The sequence below is a fragment of the Nicotiana tomentosiformis genome, chromosome 1 (genome assembly GCF_000390325.3).
Source record: "Nicotiana tomentosiformis chromosome 1, ASM39032v3, whole genome shotgun sequence".
Lineage (NCBI taxonomy): Eukaryota > Viridiplantae > Streptophyta > Magnoliopsida > Solanales > Solanaceae > Nicotiana > Nicotiana tomentosiformis.
Window position 1 is genome coordinate 47471363 of NC_090812.1, and position 13655 is coordinate 47485017.

Below are 13655 nucleotides of genomic sequence, written 5' to 3' on the forward strand. Positions count from 1 at the left end.
AAGATACCAGTCAATATAGAACTTTTTTTTTTTACAATTATGAATGTTTTATGGAATAGAAAAACATGAAAAAACACATATTGACCTTCTTTTTTTATTTCCAGTATTATTCAATTTTCACACATCTTTTGCCTATCTCGATAATGTTTTATTTTAGGACGACACTATTAGCTCGAAAATAAATAGTAGTAAAAAGAATTCATTTTGAACAATAGATGTCTTTCACATCCAACTATAACAATGAGTAATTTTTTAATTTTTAAATGGCAGTTCCAAAAAAACGCACTTCGACATCAAAAAAGCGTATTCGTAAAAATATTTGGAAAAGGAAGGGATATTCGATAGCATTAAAGGCTTTTTCGTTAGCGAAATCTCTTTCTACCGGGAATTCAAAAAGTTTTTTTGTACGACAAACAAAAATAAATAAATAAGTAATAAAATATTAGAATAATTTGAATCAATTTGAAAAAAGAATTCAATTATTATCTAATTGAATAATTTAACGATTTCCCTTTCATATTTGATATTGATTAGTTCACCAATCAATACGTAATGGAACTCGCTTCGCTTTTCTGATTGATAGATAAAATAATAGAATTAGGAAATCCTCTATTTACTGAATAATAACCTTTTTATTGACAAAAACATAAATATCATTTCTATTCCAAGGTGGGGAGTTTCATTTTCCCCATCGACCTATTTTCAGAATTCAATTAAAAAAAATTCTATATTTCCATTCTATTTCCATATCTATAGAAGAGCGTATATAAAAATCTTTAGTAAAAGTTAAGAACTCATTGAAACTAATATTCTAGTTTGAAACCTTTTTGTTTTGTCTAACTTTCTAGCTCTTTATTTTCTCTGAATTATTATATAGATCCCCATGTATATCTTGCCCTTAACCCAATAGATAAAATTGCTTAATGAAATTCTGTATGATTGGTTGTCAATTTTAAGCGATGCAAAATAAGTTCTTTTCTTTCTATTTTGTCTTCAAAATCCATTTTTTGTTTTAGATTTCTGAAATAAAATAAATAGAAAATAACTGATTAAACAATGAAAACAAAAACTTTTTGAACTCTATTCCTTAATTGAGTATAGAACGGTTTAGTTACAAGAGTTCAATTCGAGGGAAGCATAAAATATAGAAAAGTCCCAGGTTAAATAAAAAAAACTAAGACTCTAAACTCAAATCTAAAATAATACCTTCAACTTCAAATTCCTATTTGAACAACCTTTTATTGTTATTGATCCATTTGAATCATTAGTAAACTAAAATAGCTTCCCCAATCTCGACGATTGCTTATTCATAGGCTATTATGAGTTCAAGACAGGCCGCTATGGTGAAATTGATAGACACACTGCTCTTAGGAAGCATTGCTAATGCATCTCGGTTCAAGTCCGAGTGGCGGCATACCGTCTTTTAAAAAGGATAAATAGATCTTATAATGAATTCAATTCCCGATTTTCTTTTTAGAATAATGTAATTAAGGGACTCTTCTTTTTAAAGATTTTTTATGATATTTTCAACCTTAGAGCATATACTAACTCACATTTCCTTTTCGATCGTTTCAATTGTAATTATAATTTATTTGATAACCCTTTTAGTCGATGAAATCGTAAAACTATACGATTCATTATAAAAGGGCATAATAGTTACCTTTTTCTGTATAACAGGATTATTAGTTACTCGTTGGATTTCTTCAGGACATTTCCCACTAAGCGATTTATATGAATCATTAATTTTCCTTTCATGGAGTTTCTCCCTTATTCATATAATTCCGTATTTCAAAAAAAATATTTTAATTTTCGGTAAAATAACTGGGCTTAGTGCTATTTTTACCCAAGGCTTTGCTACGTCAGGTATTTTAACTGAAATACACCAATCTGTAATATTAAATAAATAATTGGGGATTGTTTTTCCTGAATTTTTTACTTTTTTCGGAATAAGTGTTGATTTTGTATTTTAATAAAAATTTCAGAAATAAATATTTTTCAGGAATTTTTTTACTTTTTTCGGAATAAGTGTCGATTTTGTATTTTAATAAAAAAATTCAGAAAAATATTTTTTCCGAAAAAATAATTTTGCCATGCTGGATTGCTTAGGTGTATGGCCATGTAAGCAAATCTAACCTGGTTGGACTGCCATGTCACCTTCAATGGCAAAACTAACGGTTTAAGGAAATTTGTGGTTCAAAATATAGACGGCAGACATATTTTTGGTATCAAAAACAAATATAGGGTATTTTTGAGCAATTTCAAATAGCTCGAGGGCATTTTTGAGCCTTTTCAGAATAAAGTAATAAAATTTTCGGTTATTCGGTATTTAACAAAGATCGTCCCCATAATTTCAATTATCCATACAAAACTTATCCATTGACACAATATGTCCTCTGCGAATCTCAGTCTCTAAATTCGATTCCGTAATCTGATCTCCGATGGCCACTCTTTTACCGTCGCCGGAAGTTTCCTCATTCTCAGCCAGAATCCATCCGGTGAGGACTTCTTTTATAAACCCTAGAAATGTGCAGAAGCTCGCTGTTTCTAGGTCGGTACATAGGGATGCTAGGGTTAGGGTGTGTTTGAGTGTAAAGGATTTGGAGGAGTCTCCGCCGTTGAATTCAGGGAATAATTTAGGGTTTTATGCACAGTTCTCTGCTCATGTGGAGACCAGCACGACGTCGTCTATAAAAGTGAACGAGGAAGAGGAAGAGAAGCGGAATTACTATCTGAATACAGGTTACGCTATTCGGACTATCCGAGAGGAGTTTCCTGCCCTTTTCTATAAGGAGCTAACCTTTGATATCTACAGGTTTGAGCTTTTTAATCATCCATTTTGTTGTTTTTACGAGTTGTTAATCTAAACTAGCTTATGTTAGCTTCACAAAACCATATAGTCTCAAGTCCGAATAATAGAGGAGAGTTCCAATAGGTTGACGATTAATTTTAAAGATAGTCTAATCTAATTATGATGAGAGCCGAAATGAGCTTGAATACAGTGGAATTGATACATAAGGTTCCTATAGCTGACCTTAACTATTTTGGAACCGAGGCGTTAATCGATTGATGCAGCTGCTGTTCTGGCTGTTTTGCGCTAGCAATAAGAGCAAGCATAGGCAAATAAATGAAACTCAAGTAGGCATAGCGTTCGAAACCCAAGCTTCCGAGCTATGAAGAATAGAATTTATTTGAGGAGAGAAGTAAACAATCACTTTTCTCTTTTTATAGCTGCATTTTCAAGAAGTTATGTTACCCTTACATTTGTATGGTACTTGTGAATGTTCTTTTCGATGGCTCTTTCCTTCTTATTTTGTTTGAATATTTTAGGTCACAAGGAGTCTAATGTACTATTGGCTTAGAAACCATCTTAAGCTTAGTGGGTTAAAAGTGCTACTTTGGGATAGTCTAGCACGTTTTGGTGCAATTCACATTTTAGCTTAAAGTGTAGCAGTTGAATTCAGTCCTTTAATCATGGAACTCTCCAGGGTTTTGGATATTTGGACAGGGTTGCCTAAAATGTAAACTGAGTATATTATATGAACCATGTGGAACTATACACCTTGTACATGGGGCTTTACTTTTTAATCGATAAAATCATCACTCTATCAAACGACAACATACCCAGTGGAATCCCACATAGTGGGGTTTGGGGAGGTTATTGTGTACGTAGACCTTACCCCTACCTTGTGGATCAACCCTCGGCTCAACCAAGCATAAGCACAACAGTAATGAAAAGAAAAACAACAAGAAAAAACAAGAAGCCATGGAAAAGCAACATAAATAACAACAAGATAGTAAGATGACGAACAACAACTACAACATACCCAGTATAATCCCACATAGTGGGGTCTGAGGAGGCTAGTGTGTACGCAGAGTCGCATACCTTACCCCTACCTTTGTGGAGGTAGAGAGGTACCTTTGTGGAGGTAGAGATGTTGTTTCCAATAGACCCTCGTCTCAGGCAAGCATAGGTACCACAATAATAACAAGAAACGAGAGGGGAAAGCAGCATATACAACAAGATAGTAAGATGATCGAAATGTCAAAAAAAAAAACGACAGTTGTTCAAATAAGCCTACTACCAACCAAATGCGAGAGTACGTACTAAGGTATCAAAAGAATGATTACTTTCACATCTATATTTTCTTTTGAACTGGTTTGTTCCCCAACTAACTTAGGTTGAGGAGTTGTTCTTGTGGTTCTTGATTTAAGCTGGCTCATGATCACCTGATTATATCAAGGAGGTACGAGGAACAGGAGGGGGCAGGCGTAGCCCCCTTTCTAGCAGTTTAGTTCAGAGGAGCCAGAAGTAAGATGTAATTTAGAACTCAATATTAGTATTTATGTAGATGATGCAGAAGCAGCTTTCGGGTAAAATAATACAGTAATTGCATATGCATGTAATTGTGCACTATGGAGCTAAGTTAGTTGAGAATTAAAGCAAGTGTGATGATATTGTACACAATTGCGACCACATTGAATATTGTTTATAGGTGCTAATGGTGTTCTTCTGCTCTATGTAGGGATGATATTGTCTTCAAAGATCCACTCAACACTTTTACTGGCATTGAGAATTATAAATCAATCTTCTGGGCTCTACGATTCCATGGCAGGATGTTCTTTAGGGCCTTGTGGATTGATATTGTTAGTGTATGGCAACCTGTGGAGAACATGATAATAGTTCGGTGGACTGTTCATGGCATTCCCCGTGTTCCATGGGAGAGCCACGGTCGCTTCGATGGCACTTCAGAGTATAAGCTTGATAAAGATGGGAAGATTTATGAGCACCGGGTTCACAACATTGCTTTGAGTGGACCACCAAAGTTCCATGTACTTGCTGTGCAGGAATTAATTGAATACATTGGCGGCGCCTCAACACCAAAGCCTACTTTCTTTGAAATCTTTTCTCCTACCTTGAGGAACATTGCTCCAGTAACGAAATTTTCTAGGTTGAGGCGGAACCTGGGCTCAATTCTAACCTCCCTAAAGAGAAATGAGGAGGAACAGTCAGATCAAACATAGCATTATGGTAAAGTGGCAAAAATAATTGGTGAATTTTTTTACTATATTCCAGACTCACATGATACTTACAAGTATATACGTACTAATAGAACTCCCGCAGGCAGCAAAACATATCTGGAGTTCTTTTCTTTTTTGTTTCTTCAGGAGGGTATCTACTTCTCTCTACTGTATGCTTCATTTGAGCTCCAGCTACTGCCTTGTGAAGCGCAATACTTTGTAAATATTGGTATAGTATAGCATAAAATGTTGCTTGCGTCGGAGTATTTGCTCTGCATTTTGTAAAGGTACTAATCCTCGCCATTATAGACATTAGACAATGTCTTCCTCTTTCTAGCCACTTCACCATCTCATTTATTTTATCTTTGTTTTTAAGTTTTGAATTGTGTAGAAATCTAATATTAAGTATCTTAATAAGGGTATATTAGTAACTTACATTAATATAATCTATCCAATATTATTTCAACAACATAATACTATTAGGTATAAAACCATTATGAAATGATATGAAATAACACCAAACAGGAAATCGTTCTTTGTCATTTTTGAATTTCTCCAAATATCTAGTTCCAGCGGGAATATTGGACGGTTAGACAAATTGAAATGCATTTTTGGAGAAAGGACCAGATAGCGCTATTTTGCCTATCGTATTAACCAGGTGCCTCCACTCCATATACAACAACTACAACTAAGTAGATGTTGTGGTTCATTTTACAAATTTTGAGGTTAATTAATGAAAAACAATATAGAATCTAAAATAAACAAAATTTTTACACACATAAGCAAAAACAATACAATAAGAAATTAGCCAAAGCTTATAGCCTGATGGTAATATTGTTCAATTCTCACAATTCACAATTCACAATAGGTGTAGTTCAATCTCACTGCTTTCTCTTCCCTAATCCCTAGTATAATAAATTTAAGAAGAAAATACAGAAGTATCAAAATTCTATACTATCAACATATATCTCTTTTCCAGGAGTAATGTTTACTTTTTATATTTTAATTCTTAATCCAATCTGCACACCCCATCCATGAATCTATTCTCTATCTAGCTCTCAAAACGTAGAAGAGTTGCAGTTGCATGAGTTAAATTTGACTCTCATGACTGAAAAAACGTTGAGATTTTACACAGTACAGCTGCCTCCCAATATACTAGCAGGATATATATATATATATATATATATATATTTTATATCAATGCATAATATACATATATTACAGATAATCAGTGTATATTTGGCTAGCAACTATAATTATTTTTGTCCCACCGAACAAATGTGTTGAAAGCCCAAGCTAAAGCTTATTAGCTCACAAGCCCAAGTGTGTAGCCGTTTGGCCCAATCTACTGCGTTTCTACTCTCAGTAAAAAATTACATTTAAACTGTCATTTTTATTTTACTGGTGTTGGTAGTGTGAATTGTGCATTTGACCTGAAGTTAGGCAAGGGGATCTATCTCATCCATGATCTTATTTGTGAAAGCATTAAGTTGTTCTGCCTAGAGTTTCTTTGGTGGTGGTTTTGTGCAATTTGTGTAAGAACTTTATTTTGCAGTAATTTATCTGAGCAGTTCAGCTACTTAACTAATCCTATATAATTGCTTCGTAGACTGTACAGATTCATTTTCAGGCTATTACTTGATATGGGGTTGGCATTACTTGTCCCAACTCACTTTAGAGATCAACCAAATTTTTGCATAGATATCTGTCATTTAGATGCTTATGTTATGTCTTCATGGTTCTAATACATTCTTAAGCACACCAAGGAATGCATTCCTAATCTGGTAAATATTATTCTAGGTTATTTTGACAGCTGATGCATCATTATTCTCCTCAAACTGTACTTTATCATTCTTGGCGTTGATTTTAATTGTGGCCTTAATCATGGTACAAAACGGTAAAATGTTTTCTTATTGGTCAGATAGAGAATTATGAATTCTGATAACGGAAAATGTCTTACTGAGATGACTGATATACTTATTTACCCTACCTAATAGGCAAGTATAGTCAGCAGACAAGTCCTGTTCCTTTGGCAAACTGTTCCTATGTCAGTATCCGACCTTTGATTCTGCCCTTTAATTTCTCCTAAGAAACTAAGGACCCCAGTCTGTGTGAGCTGGTTCTTCTTTCATTCTTTCCTTTTCTACAGTTTCAAGAACTCTTTAGTTTTTACAGCTAATTGTTAACGGAAAACCTTCGATTAATGGCATAACAGAATCCCCTAGACCCTCCTATAGTACTGATAATAATGAAGAAGATATAAAGTTTAACTTTGATGTTCATCCTGTTTTTAAATCTGTCTCTGCTGATGAAATCTTCTTTGATGGACACGTCATGCCTTTGTATCATCTTGATAGATCAAAGATTGAATCTTTTAAAGAGGTTTCTAATAATTTCAACACTTGATCAATTTCCTTAACTCTAAGCTGCAAGAGTACTGATTCTTCGTTGCAGGGATCGCGTCGTTGAATGTTAAATAATCTAATTTTGTTGTTGATTGACCTCAGGCTTCACGGTTAAACAGTTCTAAATTTTATTTGAATTCTTGAAGTATTCTTTGGATTTGCTTAGTGCATGGAGTCTTGAATATAGTTCATTAGCTAGCGTTGCATGCTCTAATTAGTCTCTTAAAACGAAGGCAAATTTTGTCCTTTTAAATAAAACTAAATTTAATATTTTGAAATAAGCTTGCAAAATATGAACCTTGTCCACAGAACCTCTTCTAAATACTAGTTTTTCAAGGAAATGGACCGGTTGCTTCAGTACTGAAAGCTAGTCATCAATAAGAAACCAGAATTCTCATCATCATTTCCAGTATTGCTTGGTTAGGTAGAATACGTCTCTATATTTATGGATGAAAAGCCACTATATGCATTATGCGGGGACATGCTACCTTTTGAACTAAGTCATGAATCATAACAGAGAAGTTAGTCAGAAAACTAGATCAATCTGATTTCTTAAAATTTATAGCACTTAATTCGTGTTAATATATAAGGCATGCCTTGCACCTTTCTATCACAATGAATCATTAACGCTTGGTCTTAGTGATGAATGAATAAGATTTATTGAAGCACTAAAGAATGATATATCGATTTCTTTAATGCCTTTTTTTTAAAAAAAAAAAAAAACTCAAAGCAGTTTATTATCTTGATAATTTTTTTCACCTAACTAATAGACAGGCAGTCAACAGACAAGTCCTGTTCCTTTGGACAAACTAGTAGGGGACCTTTTGTAGATCAGTTTCTGTGGCAGTTACCAAATTCCAGCCTCTGATTCTGCCCTTTCTCCCAACAAATTAGGGACCCCATGTTTGCCTTGTGCTTATTCTTTTCTTTCCTTTTATTACTATTTCTAGAACTCTTCTAAGTTTTTACCATAATGAATACAGGAATTAAAAATAAAACCATCACATCTCCAGAGTTAATAGTATTTAAATTGTAGCTAGTGACATTCCAAACCTTTTGGCTCCATTCTGGGGTCATTATATCTTATAGTCCTAAATATTTTATTACTCTACTGCTAAACAATTGCTCGTTTCTTTCGTTTATCTGATTAAGTCCTAACAGCCAAGAGACAGATAATTATAAATAATACTTTAAAACAATCAATTTTTTCTACCATGGAGGAAGGTGCATTTTGTTGTATTGAAAATGGCAAAAGGCAAAGAATAATCTGTTTGAAGCATGGTCCATGGCTTCATTTGTCTGTTAATAGTTGCAGTTTTTTAAGTAACTTATCTCCTTACACCATTCCTTCACAATAAGGGTATTTCCTCATCATATGCATGTCATCAAACTAGACTTTAGTAAAATGACGTTGGTCAAAGAATTATGAATGACTAGCCGCGCTTTCGGCCTTTAAAGAAATCTCTAATAGGAGTATCAAATTGGCCTTTAATTAGGAATTGTTGGTCACAGAGTCCTAATCAAACTGGCCTTTAGTAAACTGTTGGATAATTATGCTCTCCACCCCAATTTATGTGGTGATATTTGATTGAACACATCTTTTAAGAAAAAAAAGAAAGATTTCTCAAACAAGTCATCAATATTTGTGTGACTATAAATCATTTTTAAGGTTAAAACAGGAGTTTAAAGTCAAATTATTTTTCAATATATATAAAAAGATGTCAGGGGCACACTATAAAAAAAAAAAGATGTGTATTTTTTAAGGTACTTGATAGTGAAAAAAGAAATTGCATGGATAGAAGTTAAACACCTTGTATTAAATGATGTATTCTATATTCAGAAACATCAGCTAGCAATTCCTTGCAGTTATTTATTTGTTTTTTTCTTGGCTGTTTTAATATGAATGTTCTTTTCCTACAAGTAATGGAGCTGCGGAAATAATATTTGTATTTAGTTGGACGGCAGTGATAACAATAGGTGTTGCATATATAGCAGAAAAGACAAGAAATAAAAGAATTCGAAAGATATAGCTACGTAAATTTGATGATTTTTTTGAGAAACAAAAAAGAATAAAAAGAGATGGTCAATTGACCAGATTAATTGCTTGTTTGGTATGAATGGAATATGTGTAGGTGCTAAAACTTTTATTCATAAAAAAACCCATGCAATCTTGTATTTCTGAGGTCATTTTAAAACATGCCCACGTGAGTGCCTCTATATGCTCACGTGAGTGCTTCTATTGCTTGCCAAGCATTTACGTAAGGATTTAGCTTCTATTGCTTGCCAAGCATTTACGTAAGGATTTAACTTTTTATATATATATATATATAAATTGTCTTCGTGTATCATATATGTCACAGATTCAAGCCATTAAAGCAGCCACTAATATTTGCATTAGAGTTAACTGTCAATATGATACCCCTTGAAAGTGTGACCCTTCAGCGGATTCTGAGTGAATGTGATATGCGCTTTGTGTACCGAACTGTTCTTTTTACCCTGATTTTTACAGTATTAATGTATTTTAACTTGTACATATAACATGTCTTATAGCCTGTTTGTCCAAGCTTCTCCAAATTCAAATTTTTTTTTTTAAAAAAAAAAAAAAAATTCAAAATCGAAGTGTTTGACTAAGCTTTTAGAACAAAAAAAAATGCTTTTGAGTAGATGCAGAAGCAGAAAAAAGTAGTTTCTTCCTAGAAACACTTTTGAGAAAAATACATTTAGAAACACTTTTTAAAAGTTTGACCAAACACAAATTGATTCTTAGAAGTACTTTTCAAATTAATTAGCCAAACATAAATTGATGCTCAGAAGTATTTTTTTAAAATTAATTAGCCAAATAAAAAAAATAATTTTCAAAATAAGCTAATTTTAGAGGCTATTAGTGTCCTTGCACTCTCTATATAAGCAACTCTTTCCCCTTTTCCCTTTTTTCACATATTATAGTACTATTTCACAATGGAAAATTCCCAACAGCCTCTTGCCACAGAGAGTTTTTCATACAGCTGGTTGTTGAACAGAAAACCTTCCATTGATAGTCTTACTGAAACCCTTAGACCCTCCTATATTACTGATGATGAGGAAGATATAATGTTTATTGCTTATTCAAAAAGATTCCTAGAAGAAGCTCAAAACTTCAACTTTGATGTTCGACCTTCTGTTGAATCTGTCCCTGCTGATGAAATCTTTTCTGATGGACACATTATGCCTTTGTATTTTGATAGATCAAAGATTGAATCTTTTGAACAAGTCTTAAATAATTTCAATACTTCATCAATTTCCTCATCAACTCCTCCCACACCAGCATCTACACTTTCTTCTAGAACTAGCCAAGCTGATTTTCTTGAAAAATGGAGAAAATTTTCAGGCAGAGTTTTGGTTAAGTGGTTTGGATTCCTCAGGCCATTTTCCCAAAGGTTTGGAAGTTCAAGAAAAAGTGCAAAAGTTGATGACCTTCAAAGAAAAGAATCAGAAATTCAAAGCTGCAAGAGTACTACTACTAATTCTTTATTTCAGGGATCTCCTCGTCGAATGGTTAAATCTTATTCTGTTGTTGATTGGACTGGAAATGAGAAGAACCAAAGAAGCAGTAGTAGAATTAAGCGTTTGAGAAAGGTGAAAAGTTGGAGCAATTCAGCACATGCTTCACCTATAAGAAGTCCATCCTCTGATCATAACTCTACCGATGTTTGGCGCGATATGGAAAACGCGGTTTCTGATGCAATTCTGCACTGTAAAAGATCATTTGCAATGTCAACAGAGTCTGATGATCATTTTGACCAGAAAAAGAAATGGTAGGAGAGATGGAAGTATCTGTTCGAGAAAAGATCAAGTTAATGTTCCAGCGTATATCTGTTCTTAGTTTCATCCTTTTCTTCTGAGATATGTATATTTAGATTTTTGTCTCTTCATACAAATAATTTATCATGTATCACCCAGATTGAATATTTTGTACTTTCTGAGGTGAAAAAAGAAAAAAGATTATATAGTTAGGACTTATTTTAGCTGTTATCTTCTTTTGTGTAGGTAATCTTAATAATAATTTGGTTTCTCTGATCTATACCATTTTGAAGTTCTGACTCAATTTTATCAATGCTTTGGGATACAGGCATACAGCTATTCCATAGAAGTATATATCAGTAATAGTAACATATGATAATTGAAATGAAATATGAATACTTAAGCATTTTTTCAAATAAAAACACAATTTTTTCATGGTATGGGATAAGGTTGCAACAATGCCCTCAGGACCCTCATATGATCTCTTTTTGTTCTTTTCTGAGGATTGTTTGTGCCATTTTGTGGAGCAGCTCGGAGGATTTTGATCCCAGGTCCACCACTATCAGTCTAGTACTGCATGTTATAGTTTTATATTGGTTGAATGGAGTATGATATCACATTTTTAATGCCTAATTTTGGCCTAAAAAATTCACAGCACTCCCATGAAGACCAATCTTTTGATTTACAAGTGCCAAATACATTCACGTCAGAGCAGCACCGGCCTCTCGTAAAGAGAAAATAGAAGTTTTAAATAAATGGCGATTTTGGGATTTAGAGTCAATGAGTTATACTCTTTATATGTATGCCTTTTTTTTTCCTCACACGAGATAGACGTAATGAATTCTGTCGAATTTGCCACTGGTTCTGGAATAATTAGTTTGCAAGTTTGAAACATTTAGGGTACAATTACACAAAAATGGGGTAATAATTCAATTTCCTTAGCACCCTCTTGTCCCCACCATGCCAAACTCATTGGTACTTTTTTTGTTAAGAACACCTCTATTGGAAGAGATCAATAGTGTTTCTCCACTTATCGCCCTTCACATTTTAAATTTTTGATGATTCAATTTATCTTTTGTGGGAGAAATGGGGATAGCTCGATTCGGGAAGAGAACGGAAAATTAAAATACCATATGACCTAATATTTTAATTAACACGTTGCACTATGTCAACCAAGATGCATCTTGAAACTTTCTCAATACATTCTCTCTTGCTCCTAGAGAGAGCATCAAAAAATAGTAATGATAGTTACATTAGAAATTTAGCAAGAAGTCTAGGTGGGGAAGAGTGTGTGAACACTCAACTCAATTATTTCCAAATTAAAAGTCGTCCATTTCTAAAATAGTATAGTGAAACTAGACAGCATGCATTATTATGTATTGCCTGATCTAACCAGGAATCTATCCACGTTTAGCCATTAGATATCATAATATAATTCCAAGAAATCTTCCTACATGATTTGGAAACTATGCAGCATTAGTGAGAAGAAGAAAGAAAAAGCATAACATCGTCCTAATTCCTAAGTTTTTAACCCTCTAAAAACGTATGAAGACGTGAACTTGCTCCCAACTGTTTTGCTATACAAAATATAATATACTGAACCCAAGAAAGGTTGCTAAGTCCTAAAACTTTCTTTAACGAGGAAGTTCTGCATTTGTTGACTTGAGAATTGAGACAGAATGTTAAGTTGGTAAAGCAAGCAAGCAAAACAACAGGGTCCCATCAGTGGCATTTGTTAGGAGAAAATCCAAGAATCCCCATCTCTCCTTTGTTTCGATACACAAAATTTCTTTTCTTATCCTTAAGATGCACACAATGCACTCCTATCAAGATAGGAAACACCACAAATTGGCTATTTTTATCGCATTTGAAATTTGAAAGACATTGATTTTGGTTTATTTGAGATTTTGAAGGGGGGACCAACCCCTATAGACATCCTACTTGTCCCCGCTAAATGTTCTTCTCATCCTTTGTCTCAATTACCAACTCAATTTCAAATGGTGGACCTTAAAGCACGGCTTTAATTTGCCTATTGTGGAATCATTTCGTGCGTTATTTGCCATTGGCAGATAAAACTCTTAATTCCAAACTAATTGACTGTGTTACTGTGTTGCTTTTTTAGAAGCATTTGTTTGGATTCAGAGTATATCTTCTGTATGTGCCAAATCATGTTCTTCTACACTTTCCTCTAGCAAGATGAAAGCTACTTTGGCCAAACATTAGCGTCCGTATACACTTTGTTTTATAAGTGTATTTATGCTCATGTTACACGAGTAGGATAAAGAGAAGAATAAATCTTGAAAAATTTAAGTTATCTACCCTGACAGAATAACAAATATCTTCATTGATAGACGATAGTACATCTATTTAGGTTCATGGGACTTCGGAAATATCTGTCCAATACTCATTACCGAAAGCAAAGAACAACTAGGTCGGCTAGGAAGTAGGTAA

At 33.7% G+C, this 13655-nt stretch overlaps 2 protein-coding genes across 2 annotated transcripts; both read left to right on the forward strand.

The window, feature by feature from the left end:
* The first annotated feature begins 2330 nt into the window (after positions 1-2330).
* On the forward strand, positions 2331-5359 carry LOC104105908 (uncharacterized). Its single transcript, XM_009614339.4, has 2 exons — positions 2331-2812; positions 4524-5359. Exons 1-2 carry the CDS (start codon positions 2439-2441, stop codon positions 5020-5022), a joined length of 873 nt encoding a protein of 290 aa, XP_009612634.1. The 5' UTR covers positions 2331-2438; the 3' UTR covers positions 5023-5359.
* Positions 5360-10382: 5023 nt separating this feature from the next.
* On the forward strand, positions 10383-11222 carry LOC104105909 (probable membrane-associated kinase regulator 6). Its single transcript, XM_009614340.1, has one exon. It carries the CDS (start codon positions 10383-10385, stop codon positions 11220-11222), a length of 840 nt encoding a protein of 279 aa, XP_009612635.1.
* Positions 11223-13655: the final 2433 nt, after the last annotated feature.

Excerpts from the sequence above, each read along its gene's own strand:
- LOC104105908 (XM_009614339.4), top strand. The coding sequence starts at position 2,439 with ATGGCCACTCTTTTACCGTCGCCGGAAGTTTCCTCATTCTCAGCCAGA. Across the intron at positions 2,813-4,523 it reads CTAACCTTTGATATCTACAG|GGATGATATTGTCTTCAAAG; the intron begins GTTTGAGCTTTT and ends TGCTCTATGTAG.
- LOC104105909 (XM_009614340.1), top strand. The coding sequence starts at position 10,383 with ATGGAAAATTCCCAACAGCCTCTTGCCACAGAGAGTTTTTCATACAGC.